This window comes from Vollenhovia emeryi, unplaced genomic scaffold (assembly GCF_000949405.1).
Source record: "Vollenhovia emeryi isolate VEMERY1.0 unplaced genomic scaffold, V.emery_V1.0 DF939190.1, whole genome shotgun sequence".
NCBI lineage: Eukaryota > Metazoa > Arthropoda > Insecta > Hymenoptera > Formicidae > Vollenhovia > Vollenhovia emeryi.
Genome location: NW_011967176.1, coordinates 682,956 through 701,872, shown reverse-complemented (window position 1 = coordinate 701,872; position 18,917 = coordinate 682,956). Strand labels below are relative to the sequence as shown.

Sequence of the window (18,917 nt, the reverse complement as noted above, 5' to 3'; positions counted from 1 at the left end):
TAATTGCACGCTACTTGCGTGAGATTTTACATCGAGCAGATTTGTGCATTAACTTCACAATTACAATTCTAAATCACAATTGCAATAGGGAAAGAGAAGGAATAAAACGCAAAGGAATGCTGGAGTGAGTCGAATCATGGACAACCGAACCTTTCGCGTCACCTGCAAATAATTCGCGTTTCAGTGCAACCATGTGACGTGGCCGAGGAAAGCACATTCGCGTTACGTTGACCCTGCGACGACGATGGCGACAGCGTCGTATTTCTATCGTGGAAACACACATGCCTGCACCGCGACGAGAAAACCACGACGACAGAGATGTGTCCGGATGTTCATCCGTGAAGATCGCGCGGCGCAAAAAGTCCTCGCGGACCAGCCAGAAAACAAGAAGAGCTCGAGAAACTGCCAGCACCGACAAGGAGCCGACCGTCTTCGACGCGCTCTAGTACCCCGAAATACATTGTCTGCGAAAGACCAGACCAAGTCTCGAGGCAAGCAGAGACAAACGTATTAAGATAATTCGACTGAATAATTCCGCAACTATAAATATATCAATTTAAAGTGAAGCTGCGTAGCTAAGGATTTAAAAATAAATATAACTTGAAGTTAAATCGAAATTAGATTAAAGAAACATATTAAATCGAAGAGAACTAAAATTTTGCACGGGTACATAGGCCATTATACAGAATAATACAAGTGGAATGACTGAAATAATTTGTCACAATTAAAAAATAAATTGAAAGACTGAGAGATAAAATGCTTTTTCAAATTCTCGATTTTTAACAAATCCCTGGAATCGCTCGCATTTTCTGGCGCGATTGTTTAATAGAATTGACAAAATTACTATAACGTACTGAAATGGATTTTCAGGAATTTCTTGATACACGTTTGTATTATATCAATAACGGAGAAGCGAAATTTTTTTATACAAAGGCAATTACTTTCGCTCCGACACTATATGTACAGTGGACAAACTCAACGCCCTAATCGACCGTGCTCGTATTCATTTAATCGAATCGATGTCAGTGGCAGATGTTAAACCGCGACAGAGCCAGATACGCAGCGATGGCTGCGGCGAGGAGCCGAACGAACCAAGTGGCAGTCAGCTGATTTTGACAGATCCCGTTTCAGCGAATGTGGGGGGCGTAAAAGGTCGGCCCCCACGAACGCAGCACAATGAACTGTCGCCTGAGCGTCATTGTCAATTCCGCGCGGCACAGAGTCTCCCAATCCCAATCCTCGAAACCAGCGAAGCGATATAATTGCTCGGACAGAAAAATCAGGAGGGTAACACGAATATTTGCGGTTTTGTTAGCTCTCCGGCGTGCTGATAAAGAATTGACTGTTGCATTCGCGAAAAATCAAAGCGCAGTACACACCGCGTGAAGAATGCAGGGGAGCTTGTATAACAAACAGCTATACGAGAGGGATAATTTAGATATCGATATTTCTCAATGAACAAGCGTTTCGTTTCAATTTTGTCGCTCGACGGAACTTACACGCATTGTTCGAAACAAGATTATCTTTTCAATAATCAAACTATCAGCTATGTGTGTGTGTGTTTATAGTCATCAATAATTTCTGAATGTGTATATTTGACATTCTGTTAAAACATCGAAAGTGTTTTATTTCTAATTTTATCGCATAGGAGGATTGAGAGACAAAAATGTATAATGTTTAACAAGTCTGGTCAATGTTCAATTACTAATTAATTTTTAGTATTTAATTTCGTTATTCAAAAAATAATAAAACAATCACAGACATGACAGCATAAAGTGTCTTTCGTAATCAGCAGTTTTGCAGTTGTCACTTTCTGCGCGTACGCAGTGTATTTACAATATCTAATCTAATTAATTTACTGTCAGAGACAAAGTGCTGCGCACACAACTGATTTCCTTGATATTTTAATAGAGTTATCTGATTTATAGTTGTCCACCAAAGTATGCAAAATTAATATTTAATACTTGACATTAAAATATAATTAGACATTAATATCATAAAATTATACAAAATATATATTATACAAAAATGCAGTATATTTTATTCCCTAAAAAGATTCAAATTTTCCTTTTCGCATGTTTTCGTTAGCTACATACACTTTTCTAGGGCCATAATGGCATATCAATATTGCAAATTTATATAGAGCAACAGACACGAATAAAATCGTGATAAAAGTTACAGAATGATTTCCACAATATATATGAGAGAAGAGCCTATTTATCTATCTAAAGTTAGTAAATTTCCATTTTTCTCCACGAAGGAATTAACCAAAGTCGCACACTTGTGTGCGATAATAACAAAGTGATCATAAGAGTACGGGTACTTTCTATCTTAGAGGGGCAATGACGTCAAAGGCGTGCTTTTTAAAGAACAACGGATTCGGTATAAATAAATGTGAGATTTATATATAAACATGATGTGTGGCGAGCGTGGCGCACAGAAATGTGCGCTGCTCAGTAAGCAAATGAAGAAAACGATCCAAGTTCAAATCCAACCACCGACACCGCTGGATTTTTCGGAGATGATGATCACCGAGGGTATAGTGCCACTGCACACATATATATGTATATACTTGATCCATGCATGGTTGATTTGGGACATGTATTTAGGATCTTGTATTAAATCTAAAACGTTTACTTTCCAGTTTTAACTGATGCCAAAAACAGAAAACTGTATTAGTCTGTATTAATCTGTATTAGTCTGTATTAACTGTATTAATCAGATTATTAGCATTGACTTTCAAGCGCGATAGCGCTTGTACCCATTGCAGTTTCTTCATAAGAACGCGTTGATTGTTATTTCCGATCTCAGTTGAGATGCTTACGCCACACAGTCTGATATTGGTCAGGAAGCTTGTAACCTGTATGCGCAACTAATTCCAGCATTTCTCCAATGTAACATAGTATTAAAATAATCTGGGATATTCTAATTATAACATCGTTCAAAAATTAGTCAATTAAAAGGTCTCTTTGACCGACATATTTACTCATTACGTTCAACACCGTAATTGGGTTGACATAGTGGGTTAAATATGGGGTGGGAACATGTGCCACCAAAACGAACAACACCAAAAGAGAGAGAAAGAAAGACTGCAATTACATTTCAGTTACTTTACTTAGATTTAAGGGAGGAGTGAGTTGCGGTACAGGTTCGGCTTGAGGCTCGTCCTCACTGAATCAATGACGTTGACTATCTTTTTGCAGTCGTATCTTCGTTTTTCTAACATTAGTTGTAATAATACCGTAAAATTTTTAATACATATGATTTTATTTTAATTTAGTTATATTTTTGAAAATTTTTGAAAAGGCACGGATAAGTTTATGGGCCGATCAGACATCTCGCGTTTGAGATACCCTGTCCATGGTTGCACTTAGAAATGTTCGATCGGTAGGAAGTCGCCGTCGCTTTTTCAGATCGCGGCTGTATTAATTCGAGAAGCCTGCTGTCGGGCTAATGTAGTGTCATTCGAATACGGGGCACGGAAAAATGGTCGTCGTAATCATATGTTCGCGCTTTAAAGTTCTCATTGCGGGCCTAGAAAAACTCACGTTTCAATATAATGTTAATTATCGTATACAGATGTTAACGATTTTTTGAAGACACGTTTAATGGATGTGCATTACGTTTTTCAGTATTTACGGTATATATAAAACATATCTTTAACTCTTCCTCGTATCTCTGATAATTAATTAAATCAGTATTGCAATTATTCGTACATCTTTTATGTGTATTACAAGATTGCTTTTGATATAGTTTTAATTTACCTCAAGTTCTAGCTTACTCTAATTGTAAGATCGAACAATAATAAATATCTTTTCGCAGACAAAGACTAACTCAGTAATACAAAGTATCGCAGGCAGCTATAGATCTACATCCACCAGCGCTTTAAAAATAGAAATAGACATGCGAAATAGAATAGTGAAACGTCTACGTATAAGTCTGTACATACATATATGTATACGTTCAAAATATATGTACGATTTGAGAACAGTTTCAAATAACTCACCCTGTTGGGCTGTACGTGCCAGCTACGCCTTTTCCCGTGTCTCTGTATGCCATCCTCTGCTATGGTTAGGTCGGCCCTGCTGCCGACCAAACAACCCCCCGTATCGTATTGGCCAACCAGAAGCCTCAATCGATTTCCTGGACAGATGCCCTAGGGCAGAAAAAAAAAACACAATAACGTAACAACAGCTCGACTCCGACGCTTCGCACGAATGAATTTTTAATCGCGCATGTCCTGCCAGTACATAGTTAAGAATCCCTTGATACAAATACATCGATAATTGTTATTTCTGGTAGCTCTGTCCAATTATATACTCAACATATTTATATTCTTTTTATTTCTCACTGAATAAATTTCTTAATTAAATTAAAAATTAGAAGTCCTTTAATCATAAACTTTCCAAACGTCCAATGAAATCGAATTTTTATTACTTTTTTATCCTATCTTTATTTATTTGTCGCTGTATTTTTTCGAGAACCGCCTACTCTTCTTCTTTAAGAAGGCGCGGTAGCTTTCCACTCGCGCCGCGAAGGACTCTCGGAGCGAGAGAAGGCCCGCAATTAGGCGTCCGTGAATGCGTCGCGGGTTTGTGTAATTTCGTGAGATCGAGACGAAAATAAACGTTACACCCTCCGTTGCGTCGTGCCCTGAGGAACGAGCGTTGCCACCGAGTGATGCATGCCGCGTAACTCATTCGTTTATCTCGTGTGCTACGAAGTTGTAACTCGTAAATATCTTGGGGCACGGGTTTTCGGCGGAATGGCACTTGAACGTTGCCAACACGTTAAGATCCTCGGGTTTAGTAATGCTCGTCGAGACCTCAGATTTCCGATAAAGTTTTCAGCGGGGGGAGGGGGGGACGCGAGGAAATTTGCGAGAGGTATGGAACGAGTCTCTGCGAGTCTAATACATTATCTATTTTTTTTATTCCGCCGTAATTCGTAATACCGCAAAGCGAATTTCTCTCGATCTCTTCACAATTGAGCATTATTGGTCTTCGCGACATTTCCATCAAATGCAATCAATGCAGACGCGTTGATACTGAAATGATATTGATAGAATCAAGTTTAATTCTGAGTTTAAGCTTTCACGATTGAGTGGCGAATTTCTCGCTAAAAAAGGATAAGGGCTCGGCAACTCGAATCCACCGATACGTCGCGGAAATATCCGTAGACCCGCAAACCGCTGATTCCACCGATACCTCTAGCAGTAGTCGATCCCGACGACGTCACAAGTTGCCGGTTTCCAATAAAGACCAGGGGACCGTATCATCCAATCATCCTCTACCCACGTCACATTGCCTTTACTCTCAATTACCGCCGCACACACATATCGAAACGGATCGTTTGTCGGTGATAGGCGACGACAAGCCGAGTGTTTTTGGCAAACAAAATTTATTTCAGGAAAAGTGGCTCGGCAAGATCGACGAGCGCAGCGAGGAGCTACGCCACGTCGAAGATAACCTCGCGTAATTTTCAAAACATTCACCGCGAATGAATCAATTAGCCAGCTTCAAATTGAATTAACGATTGCAAAGCGTTTGATAGTCAGTCCGCCGTTTTTTTTTACTTTAAAGACAGTTGCGAGTCTTTTCCTTATCGCGCACTGAAGAAACAATGCTCGCTACCGTAGCTAATCATGACTTGCTAAAAATATTTTGCCGCCCCAACTATAAATTTCTGGAGCACAGCAAACGGATTGCTGACGCACCTAGTACAATAAGGCACAGTAGCAAAATATTTAGCTGTCCATATTTTACAACTGAAGTTTAGTTTGCCACGTGCAGCTTTTAGCTACGGCAGCTACATTGCTTTTCCATGCGGATTGCCGCTTTTACGCGTGTCTTTCTATTTTCCAGAGTATCCAGTTAGTAACGCAAAACTATTTATGACGGCCGGTATCGCAGACATCTGAGACTGCTGCTACATCGAAGGTAATTGCAATGCACGATCGTTAGTCCCATTTCCGCGATAATAACGTTGCCTCGTCATACCTAGAGAAACCTCCGGGGTCGCTCTGGTGCATCGGCTCTTATGCATTATACAGATGTGCATAAGCTGCAGTCTCGTGCACGCGAGGTACTTGTACGTAGAAGCCGACGACAGGTTTGTTGCCGCTAAAGGTAAATTCGCTTTTTGAATGAGCATCGCGAGGAGGGAAATGAGGTGGAGAATTAAGGGAACGAAATATTAAGAGCTCGGGATAATAACATGAAAGATACTTTGCACAACGGAGTGCATATTATTCCGGATAAACGGACACGTGCGCGGAAAGACCGGCCGAGACAAAAGTAACTAAAATTAAAATGTTGCCGTACAAACAGTGGGGGCATCTACATTGTTTTGTGTTGCAACATTCACTGAGCTTGCTGCACAAAACGCATAATAGTTGCCTCCACTACTTATCATACCAATGTGGGCATTGGACAACCACAGGCATAGCTGTCCCAAATATTACTATTTTGTTGGGCAAACCCTAATTAGACACGTGGTAACCACATCGGTCTCTCCGTGCGGTACGATAAGAGTGAGAAATTCATTTTTTAAAAATTACAAAAATATAAAATCAATTAGAAATTAAAGAGGCCGTTTAGGACCGGGCATAGGTGTAAGTAGCCAGTTAAATTAAATTATTTAGGTGAATTCATATTTATTTTATTATATAGAAATTTAATTTAACTGGCTACTTACACCTATGCCCGGTCCTAAACGGCCTCTTTAATTTCTAATTGATTTTATATCTTAAAGGACCTATGTTAAAATTGTAATATTTACAAAAATATATTCTGCACCTTGATGACTTTCAACAAGCCGAGAAGTCACACAGGCGAGACAGGAAATTGTGAAATGAAAGCGGAATGGAGCAATTATTGAATCTAATTGGCACAGACAGAAGTAATATTGGGCCTTTGTTACTTAACACGATTGGGTATTTTGGGTTAATGACAAAATTCTCTAGCGGGTTACGCACGCCTGCATTGAATCGACGGGGACCTCGTTAATTCCATTACGTGTGATTTCGGAGAAATTTCTTCTGTCTCTCGTTCCCTCGTTTCTACCTTTCTAGCCGTGCGCATTGGCGATTCTTAATAACCGGTAATCACGTTTGTGCGCAGTCACGTCTGGCATCGGCCCGACGGCGGAGATCGCGATGCTAGATCGTCGCGGCCGAGCGTCCTATTTTCGCGATAAGTTACGCCTCTCTCGGGAGAGGAGGAGAAAGAGAGGCAGACAGCTTCGTTCTGGATCCGGTCTTATGCCTTATGCATTACAGAGACGCGCACAGATAATACGAAGGACATATGTGGAAGTATCCGACGCGTGTTCTTCGTTAATACGACGGATAAACTCCATTAGAACGTAATAGAACGAGGAGAGACGCGGCTAATGGAGACGCGAGCGAAATCCCGAAACGCGCGGAGGTTCCATGTATATTACACGTTCGCCTAATACCCGTTTTCGATTAGCGGATGATGTAATTGGATCGTAATCGGATCTAGAATTTCGATACTTCTTTTGTATTTACACGTGCCTAAAATACAAAGGAGGTGTAAATCCGACCGTGATAATCGGCTGCGTTTTTTTAACATTCTTAATATAATTAAATATTTACAGTGCTTTGAAAAGCTTTCGACGCAAGCTACAAGAATGTGCAATGAAAAAATGAGAGTTTGTATTAAAAAGTATCAAGGTGATCTTCACGTGACAGAGCTCTTCCAGGTCATGCTGGTATTACTGCGTAACGCGTCGTTTGAAATACTGCAACTCTTGTCTGAAACTTTTTTTTCTATCTCGCGTATTTTCGGAGTTATTCAGGGGTGTCCTTTTGCGAACACCCTGCAGTGTATAGGAATTTCCCACGCTGTACGATGTAATTTTGCAAAAGGGTCCCGAGCCCTCCCGAGAGTTTTACTTGAGAAAAATCCGCAGACACAAATTCGAACGTCTTTTAAAATAACTACCTGTCGGCCTCGCAGAGCGCACAACCACCATCCCTCAAGACCAGCGGTGTTCTGCTCCAGTACGGTGAGGACGTCGCCTTTTCGAAAAGCCAGCTCGTCCGGCGCCTCGGCGATATTGTCGTACAGAGCTCGCGCTTTCACGCATTTCTGCTGCAAAAGAACGCAAAAAGAAAACAGTGAGCGGACAAAAGTACTAACGGAACGCAACAATGGGGGGAAGATTGGCGGAAGGGACGAGCGTCGAGCGGAGTAAAACGCGACACCAGTCTCTCATTATTAATTGCCGATAAATCGATACGCTCTTTGTTAATGTTGCCGGTGCCTCGTCTGTGCAAAACCGCGCGCGACAGCTTCGCCGAGAGATCGATTCGCGCGGGAACGTCTCTGCTTCGGCGCCCGCGGCGAACGAATTTCGCCCGTGGACGCGCGTGTGTCTCTGACTCGACACTTTCGACGGCGGCAGCGGCGGATGTGCGATACCGTATTGCGGGCAGATGGCACGTCGTCGTATCGGTGCCGCAGGAGCAATTGGTTTCATTCGAAAAGTCAACGAGCCGGTGGTTTCCACGCGCTCGCCAATTGGGCACGCAATGGCAGCGGCAGCGGCAGCAGTCCGCAGCACACACACAGTGCGCCCTTTGGCCAATTTAAATTCATAAAATCCTAGCACCACATCCCGCCTCTCCCCCCTCCCCATCTCTCGTCCATCTGTCGCGTCTATTTCGAGATCAACGTCTGTCCCGCCGTTGTGTTCGCCGAGAAAAGTAACGATCACTTAAACGGCGATCCCGTCCCCGAGGTGCAGCGCGCGATAGATGCGTTTTACGAGGAAGCTGTCCGACGAGATCTGTCCGTCCTCTCGCTCTCAAGCGAGTTCAATTGAAGCGCCTTGAACAACGCGGTGTCATACACACACACACACACATACTCTCTCTCTCTCTCGTCTTCCCGTATCTCTTTGAGCTTTTCTCTTGTCCGCTCGCTCCATCGCGAACGATGATGTCATAGGCGATCTTCGGCAGAGTTCCGGCGCGGACGACGTCGCCACGGAATTAACGCGTCGCTACGATCATTAGCGCGGGTGCTTCTATTAAATGTAATTGCCTGCACTTCCATGAAGACCGTGCGGAAAATCGAGCTCTCGCGGCGGTGATAATTCGTTCTGAACGCGGTGCGTTTAAGCGAAAGGGAGACGCGCTCGTGTATTTCGGGGAGGAATTCCATGGGAAAGGAAGTTGTCTATGTAATTGATTAAACGTAGCGGATAAAAGAGGGAAATATTTAGAGGGGGAGAAAGTTGGAAAAAAGAATATTAATTTAATAATGACCGTGATGAGGGCAGAAGGAGACAGAGGTTGACGTTTTTGAGCGAGATACTAAAAGAAAATTTCGCACGCCAATAATAAATCGATCGAATAATTCATTCATTGCGAGATTCATTCCTATTCCGTTTCCATTAACGGTCCTGCTTTGATAACCAATTTTACCGGAGCAAGACGGGAATAATTAACCGGGAATTAAACGGGGCAAGTGCGCGCGCGGACAAGTACACCTCAAATAATGTATATGTTAATGAAGCTGAATTATAACTGCTTTTCCGAGCGAGCGCAGACGTAACTTTTTTCTTTTGCCACGATCCGTTACAGTTCTGGTAGATTAGCGATGCTTCAGTTGCATTATGAAATTCCATTTTGTGCGTGACACGTTCTATTCCCGTCCCCCTTTTCTCCCGTCGCTCTTTAAAGGCCTGTGTTCACGATGCTATGGAGCTTGATCCAAGTTCCGAGAAATGCGTAGCCGATCAACTTGCAGCTTTTATGGAATAGCTGCAAGTTGACTGGCCGCACATTTCTTCAAACTAGTACCAAGTTCTAGCATCGTGGACACAGGCCTTAACGTGGAGTCGCTTCAATCGGCGCGACTAAAGCATTTTACTCCGACATTACAAATGAATAGTATCTCATTACAATGCAAAACGTTACTCTCCGTGTACATCTGGTTTCATTTAATGACGCATTGTAATAATACAAGTTTACATATGTATTTAGTCCGATACGGATCCCGGTGGCCAAGCAAATTCGCAGCCTGATGCTTACTCGCTATCAACTCTCTGTCCGGATCGTTCGTTATTTCGAAACGTTACAGTTCAATATTATCGGATCGAGTGTTTATACTTTCTTGTCTCGCAATTATCAGAGGTATCTCGACGAGGCATGATATTCACGATAATATACAGACCGATGTTCAAGATCACGCGCGGTTTTCCTACACATTTATAATTCAGACAACCTTTATATAAAATACAATCTAGCAAATATGCGAAATATAGCAGAGCTGTAAATAGAAACTTTCTCAATTTGCAATGCGAGATGTCTCTTAATGCATCCTAAATTAAATCTCTTTCAATATTAACAGAAGTTAGCAGTTTTTAACGAACCACGTCGTCCTTAAACGAATAAAAGTTTAAAGAAGAAGACATTTCTTATTAAAATAAATTTCTAAAATTTTTTAAAAATAATTAGTACAATCGTTTCAGTAGCTTTTTAAATTTTATCTCACGGACTGTGTAATTATTTATATACCGTTACCTTTTATGCGTTAATTTATATCTTTTTTATATACCGAAGATGGTCCAGTTAGGACCAAAACGGCTATATTGTCTAATTTAATTATAAAAGTTTTGTTAACACCACAACCCTGTCTTGGTTTCGAGTCCCTTTTATCGTTCGAGTTTTATCATATAAGCCAATGTTATTTATTTAATAATTATTCATTTCGCCTGAGTATTTTAATAATTTTTTCTCCAGCTTACCTTTCGAAAACGATTTTTCTTAGATGATAGATATGCTAGTCTATACCTTTCGTTCCAATCGGAGGGATAAGCTTATCCTATCTACGTATTTATCAGTGTATATATGAAGCCTGTATCTTTCATCTCTATCTCTATTCTGTGTTGATATTTCAAGTTCATTGTATGTGAATCGAATATCTGTATCGATCTTATTTTTGGAAGCATCAGGTTGTACGCGGTGAACGCGATGGAAAGCCCGTCAAGAATGCAGTTCGTGAAAGGACTCGTTGCCATAAAAGGACGCTCGTCTGTCCCGAACATTAAGTCAGACGCGCAGGTACATGCACTTACGACCTTTGCACTGACAAGTTTCTCCAGGCATTGCGCCGAAGCGCTCAAATATTGAGACAGCGTGCGAAATAAAAATTTTGTGGAACAATGTTTTTTCGTAAACTACTCGAGAGTATTAATTTGTTTGAAATTAATAACATATGACTGGATGGTATACGCTGTTCTCGATTGTAGAAAACAGACTTTATATATAAAATACATTTTAAAGAAGAAAATACTTTACACATCTTGATAGAATTTGATATTAAAATATAATGAAAAACGTGTAATATACTTTTTTTAAGTACATTTCATTACATTATAATGAAATAATTTACACTTTACAGGATTGCATCTCAAATTTTTTAAGTACACCAAATAACTCACAAGATTTAAAACTAAAGTTTCTATGAAATTGCAACTAAGGGAAAAACTCTAATTTGATCGACACCTTTGACATGTAATTACTTCATTGGTGTAAAATATCATAATCAAACGTGCTAATATTAACCGAATTTTAAACTCGCTGACACTGGACATTTAAAATCTGATTTTGACCATGCAGACTGAAGTCAAAAGCGTGCGTTGGTAGCTGCGCACAAAATGCTGGTCGAAAAGGGTGAGCCCGTGTTACCGGAGGCTGTATTTACGCAGCCCTCCTATTGTTCGGGGTAAAAAAGAGCATCTGCGTTTGTTATTGTTGAATCAAGAGAAAGAACATCCCAACGAGGTTGGGTCAAATAGTTCTTTACGTTCACACGTAACAAAGTTAATTTCGAATGCGTCGCGGAAAATGCAATTGTTTCCGCGTTACGCATTTCTTTCCCCGAGTCCTCCATTTAACTGCTCGAAACCCGAGGCTTAAAAGTGATCGCTCAATGATTCACGCGCGACTAACTCGATTCATCAAGCCGTTTTATCGAGGGAGAGGCACGCTTCGCCGTTCGCGTTAGCTCCTTTGCATAATCCCATCGATAAGAATAATCACGTCTATTCGATTGGAAGGAACCGAGCTGACGCGGGATCGAAATTGGATCGAGTTACGATAGATTCTACACACAAATGTACATTTATCGCCGAAAGAACTTTAAACTAACCATTTAAAGACACCGAATGAGCGTGCACATAAAGATACATTCATTTAAATTATGAAACAAGTTATAAAAATAATGTAGAGATTAAAAAGATCTACAAATTTATAAAGTCAAGCGGTATTAAATTTCGCATTCTTTGAGTTCGACAAGTGTATTGCTCTGTTTGAACGATTATATAGGAAGCGTAAAAAGGGCCGGAAGGGCATTAATCGGACGGCACACCGAACTTTTTGATACAGTTTTTGATAACAATCCATTTTGAAATTTAAATTGGAAGTATTCACCGGCCCACATCGCCCCGCATACGATTCGGGCACGTGCATCGTAGGTACATAAGTAGCCCTATAGAAATACCACGTCCAACGGAGCAAGTTTTGCGTAGGGTCAAAATCGCTTTGTAGACACGTGCCGTTCCAGGAGGAGATGAGGTATCGTTACGGTTACGTGGCTCTGGGGTTTTTTTTTTACTGCCGGCATTGCTGTTATTGTAAGTTCGCCGACAATGCGTTGATGTGTTCGCCGATTGCACACAAATGCCCCGAACGTTATTACAATTAATTGCCGTCTCGCAAACACGTGTAACAAAACGGTAAATGCTACTGTAACGAGAAATATTTATGATGCATTTTTAGAATTACCTATCAGAATAACATACCGGATTCGCCTCCGATGTTATCGTCCCTGAGAAATTAATCTGCTTAGGGCTGATTGTTCTCACCTCTTGGTAAGTTAACTAATAGTTAAATCATATGTCTTTGTTTTTCCTTCAAATTAGATAAAGACAGACATATAATTTAACTAACAGTTAGCTCTCCAAGAGGTTGGAAAAACCGTCCCTTAAATTTATAACTTGACATTCGAACACCGTCCAACTCTGTCTCGTTCTTATAGTATTAGGATCGGCCACACGAGTTACCAAAATTGTTGCAACTTATGGTAACATTTGTCGTAGCGTTTTCAAATAAAATTTGGAATACGAGCGTATTTATACGTTACTAAAGAATTCCTTTAAACTACTGCTACGATTGTCATATCATATAAAACGCAGGATAGCGTTTTTGCGTCGGAGTGTACTGAAAGTTCTGTAAGTCCGTAATCCAATTACAAGTAGCTTATAAGCGGCGGCACGTACTATGAAGGGTCTATAAGTGTTACTCGCGTGTAATGCCCGGGTTAACGTTTCGTCGCAGTGCGCACAGCGCGAATAATACGATTTAGTTAATCACGTGTAAATGAAACACGGGGAGGCACGCGTGTGTCAACTCCGATGTTTTGAGCTCGAGTGATATCTACTTACATGAACTCCGAACAATTCTTATCCAAGCTTACGAGGAAGAACGATAGAGAAGGGTGTACTTCGTTACAGAGTTTTCTGGTGATCGTTGATACGATCGAGATATCAAAACGGATTCAAACAAATATATTTTCGAAAAAGTTTCTCTTTCAAGATTGCACTTGTGCTAGTCGGATCAAAGTTCTGCGAAAACATGCGTTGCCTATTGTCGCGTTTATCATTGTTTTAGATTTTTCCGGCAAATCCAGGCAACGTCAAATCTTATCTGGCCTGCCGCATCGCAGAAAAGATTCGTTTCCGTCAAATGTCCGCAGGGAAAAACGAGAAAGTTTTTCGGTCGGGACGTCATCGCGTGTAATTACGAGGCAATCCATGCGTGCGTGAGGAACGAGCGAGTCGGCGCAGTTTTCGGACCCCCGGAAAATGAAAGGCTGCACGTGGGGCGGTTAAATTAAACCGGCGGCGGGCGGTCTTTCTCTTAGGGTTCCCTCACCGACGGAAACGATTGATTAATGAGGAACGTGCGTGCGTCCGTGTACGACAATTACGCCACGCCAGACGCACTCGTCGCCCACGCACGCACGCACGCACGCACGATCGCGCACGACTCGATGTCAATGGGCGTGCGTGTGCACGCGAAGGCGCCCGTGTCGCATCGCGTTAGTGTGAAAATAGCGGCGGCGATTTGTACGCGCAGCAGAGACACCAACCCCGTTCATGCGTGCATGCCACGAGCTGGATGACTCGCGTGCATCGGAGTGCCGCGTAAAGCGGAGTAGCGTTAAAAGGCGACACTATATTCGTGTATGGAGAGTACAAAATGATTTCCACAATAGATATGAGAGAAGGATAAATATCTATACAACGTTTCTAAATATTCCATTTTTCTCTACGAAGGAATTAACCAAAGTCGCACACTTGTGTGCGATAATAACAAAGTGATCATAAGAGTACGGGTACTTTCTATCTTAGAGGGGCAATGACGTCAAAGGCGTGCTTTTTAAAGAACAACGGATTCGGTATAAATAAATGTGAGATTTATATATAAACATGATGTGTGGCGAGCGTGGCGCACAGAAATGTGCGCTGCTCAGTAAGCAAATGAAGAAAACGATCCAAGTTCAAATCCAACCACGGACACCGCTGGGTTTTTCGGAGATGATGATCACCGATGCTTACGCCACACAGTCTGATATTGGTCAGGAAGCTCGTAACCTGTATGCGCAACTAGTCTCAGCATTTCTCCGATGTAGAATTGTAAATAATATATTATTAATTAATTTATTGTAGTATCAAAATTGGCTGAGATAATATAATTATAATCGTTCATCATCGTTCATCATCAAACAGTCATCAAAAGGTCTCTTTGACCGACATATTTACTCATTATGTTCAACACCGTAATTGGGTTGACATACTGGGTTTAACCCATATGGGGTGGGACATGTGCCAAACGGACATGTGCCCAACAAACAACATAAAATAAAAAGTAAGCGACAACTACATATCAATTCTAAGTCATATCAGTTACTTACCATAGATTTAAAGGAGGAGTGAGTTGCGGTACAGGTTCGGCTTGAGGCTCGGCCTCACTGAATCAATGACGTTGACTATCTTTTTGCAAAATTCGTATCTTCGTTTTTCTAACATTAGTTGCGATACTTTCGTAAAATTTTTGATACATATAATTTTATTTTAATTCAGTTAGATTTTTGAAAATTTGAATGTCGTTGTTCATAATTCTTATAATTTATTTTGTGGATTTCAAAGATACTTCATACACCCTCTATAATTATTAATATTGACAAGTTTCAAATATTTATTCTTAGAAATGTTTTCTTATATTAAGTTATACACTTATTAGTAAAACTGGTTTCATAATTCGCGCCGCAGGTGAACACTGATAGATGAGGAAGGAATGTTTATCATTAAATGTAGCTAAAAATCCGAACGATATTGAAAATTGGAATATTAATTTTTATTAAATGCGTGAACATTTTTAAAGGTTTTAAGACTTGAATATAATATGGAAGAATTTTCTCTATTAAAGGTTCTCGTGATTTGAAGATTCGCTTAAAAAACGGCGCAGATTTACTAGATGGATTCGTTAACATCCTTTCCTCGTTGCCTTTTGCAGCTATAGTTATTTCCAATTTTTACATTCCACAATGTATAATTTCATGAAATATGAAAAACATGACTAAATCAAAATAATATCATGCGCATTAAAAATTTTATGGTATTATTACGACTAATATTAGAACAATTAAAATAACTTTTGCAAAACGATAGTCAACGTTATCGGTTCAGTGAGCACAACGTGCTTCAGGCTGCTAAATCTGCGCCACGTAGTTTATTCATCTACTGTGTAGAGTGTAACTGTTTAATTCTAAGAAATAACGAAAAAGATAAAATTACAATTAACTAAATTATGTCGTCATATACTGTCAAATTTTTGTTAAATTTAACTCAACGAGTACTAATGAATAGCCGCTTAAATCAATAGGTACGTCTATGATCATTTAAAACATTACCAACGGAATAGGAAACATCACCGATCGAATCAAGTGGCGAGTTGTTAATAAATAAAAGTAGCTAAATACGTTAATTTAGTTTCTTACATCACGATTGTCTTTAAAGGCTCGCATAAGTTTATGGTCAGATATCTCGTGTTAGGGAAATCCTGTCTATAGTTGCACTTACAAATGTTCGATCAGTAGGAAGTCGCCGTTGCTTTCTCAGATTGCGGCTGTATTAATTCAAAAAGCCAGCTGTCGAACCAATATAGTGCAATTCAAATATGGGGCACGGAAAACTGGTTGTCGTAATCAGATGGTCGTAGTTTAAAGTTCTTATTGCGGGCGTAAAAAAAACTCTCGTTTAAATATCAAGTTAATCATCGTGTACAGACGTTCGCAACTTTTTAAAGACACGTTTAATGGATGTGCATTACGATTTTTAGATATCTCTGGATGATCTACGTGTATCGGACAGCCGCGGAAAGCGGAATCGCGCTAAAAGGCTTCTCGCTACATTCATGTATGGAGATTACAGAATAATTTCCACAATAGATATGAGAGAAGGGTAAATATTTTTCGAGCCTACTTGACATATTTCAACTGCCTTTGAACAGAAAATTTTTTAAATAGCTTAATCTGGGAAAATTCATGATATACACTGCGTAACAAAACTAAGGCAACAAAAATTTACACCAAAATTTCACTCAACTTTAAATAATCTGAAGTTTCTAAATATTCAATTTTCTCTACGAAGAAATCAACCAAAGTTATATTTGTGTGCGAAAATAAAGTGATAATAAGAGTGCGGATATTCTTATCTTAGAGGGGCAACGACGCCGAAGGCATGCTTTTAACTATACAAGAGTCGGTATAAATAAATGTAAGATTTATATATATGTAGTGAGTGGCGAGCGTGGCGCTCAGAAAAGTGCGCTGCTTAGTAAGCAAATGAACAAAAAAATCCGAGTTCAAATCCACCCGTGGTCCGATGAGTTTTTCAGAAATAATAATCGCCGAGGGTATCTTGCTACATATATATATATGTATATATGTTCTTGATCCATGCATGAGTTGAGACATGTATTTAGGACCCAGTATTATATCTGAAACGTTTACTTTCAAGTGTTAACTGATACTACAACAGAAAACTTTATTACTAAGTTTAGTAGCATTGACTTTCTCGATAGCGCTTGTACTCATTGCAGTGTCTTCATAAGAACGCGTTGATTGTTATTTCTGATCTTAGTTGAGATGCTGTCGCCACATAGTCTGATATTGGTCAGGAAAACGCAACCTGTGTCCGCTGCTTTTCTTCGTCACTCCTCCAATGTGGCCGCCTCGAACGAAAAATCCCTTCTATCTTATAAAACTAATATATATGATCCTCCATAGGTCTCTATGACCGGCATGCATGTTTACTCTCTACCGTTCAACGCCGTAATTGGGTGGACATAGTGGGTTAAATATGTTTGGGAGGTTGGCCGATCAGTGCAATCCTAAATAAGAAAGAAAGAAAAAGAAAAAAGAAAGAAAAAGAAAAACATTCATACAAATACAATTACATTTAAGGTATTGTATATAGATTTAGAGGGGGAGTGGGTTTGCGGTACAGGTTAGCGGCTCGTTTCCACTGAATCAATGACGTTGACTATCTTTTTGCAAAAGTCGTATCATCGTCTTTCTAACATTAGTTATAATAATACTATAAAAATGTTAAACATATCATTTTATTTTAACTTAGATTTTTGAAAATTTGAACGTCGTGGTTCTTTATTCTTATTATTTGTTTTGTGAATTTCAAAGATACTTCATACACCTTCTATAATTAATAATATTGATAAGTTTTAAATATTTATTTTTAGAAATGGTTTCCTAAATTAAGTAATACACTTACAATATTAGTAAAACCGGTTTCATAATTCGCACGACAGTTGAATACTGATAGATGAGGAAGGAATGTTTATCATTAAATGTAGCTAAAAAGCCGAACGATATTGAAAAGTGGAATATCAATTTTTATTAAATGTGTGATCATGCTTAGAGATTTTAAGACTTTAATATAGTATGGAAGAATTTTCTCTTTTAAAGGTTCTCGTGATCTGGAGATTTGCTTAAAAAACGACATAGATTTACTAGATGGATTCCTTGATAGCCTTTCCTTGTTGTGTTTTGCTGCTATAGTTCTTTGTAATTTTTACATTCAACATTCTATAATTTTAAAAATATGAAAAACATGACTAAATCACCATAATATCATGCGCATTAAAAAATTGGCGGTATTATTACGACTAATATTAGAACAATTAAAATGACTTTTGCAAAAAGATAGTCAACGTTATCGGTTCAGTGAGCACAATGTGCTTCAGGCTGCTAAATCTGCGCCACATACTTTATTCCTTTACTGTGTACAGTGTAATTGTTTAATTCTAAGAAATAACGTAAAAGATAAAATTACAATTAACTAAATTATGTCGTCATACACTGTCAAATTTAACTCAATGAGTACTAATGAATAGTCAGAGAATCGATAGGTTCGTCTATGATAATTCAAAACCAATTGAAAATATCACCAATCAAATAAAGTGGCGAATTGTTGTTAACAAATAAATGTAGCTGAATATGTATTTTCTTACATCAAGATTTTCTTTAGAGGCACGCATAAATTTATGGACCGATCAGGTATCTCGCGTTTGGGAAATCCTGCCCACAGTTGCACTCACAAATGTTCGATCGGTAGGAAGTCGCCGTCGCTTTTTCAGATCGCGGCTGTATTAATTCGAGAAGACAGCTGTCGGACCAATGTAGTGTCATTCGAATACGGGGCACGGAAAAATGGTCTTCGTAATCATATGTTCGCGCTTTAAGGGGATGCTGGAGTGATTCTACACTTTCGCACCTTTTGCACTTAAAACTGTCTGTTTC

General features: G+C 39.7%; 1 protein-coding gene across 2 annotated transcripts in view; it reads right to left on the bottom strand.

Annotated features, from left to right (window-relative positions):
• The window catches only part of LOC105562352 (breast cancer anti-estrogen resistance protein 1), an 88,187-nt gene that overhangs the window by 22,487 nt on the left and 46,783 nt on the right, over positions 1–18,917 (bottom strand). Inside the window, exons 2-3 of one of the 2 annotated variants that reach the window (XM_012013131.1) lie at positions 7,968–8,117; positions 4,007–4,156 (exon numbers count right to left, since the gene is read on the bottom strand). In XM_012013131.1, coding sequence (XP_011868521.1) covers positions 4,007–4,156; positions 7,968–8,117 — 300 coding nt within the window. The remainder of the gene's footprint in view (positions 1–4,006; positions 4,157–7,967; positions 8,118–18,917) is intronic. The other variant, XM_012013132.1, reaches the window with a different exon arrangement.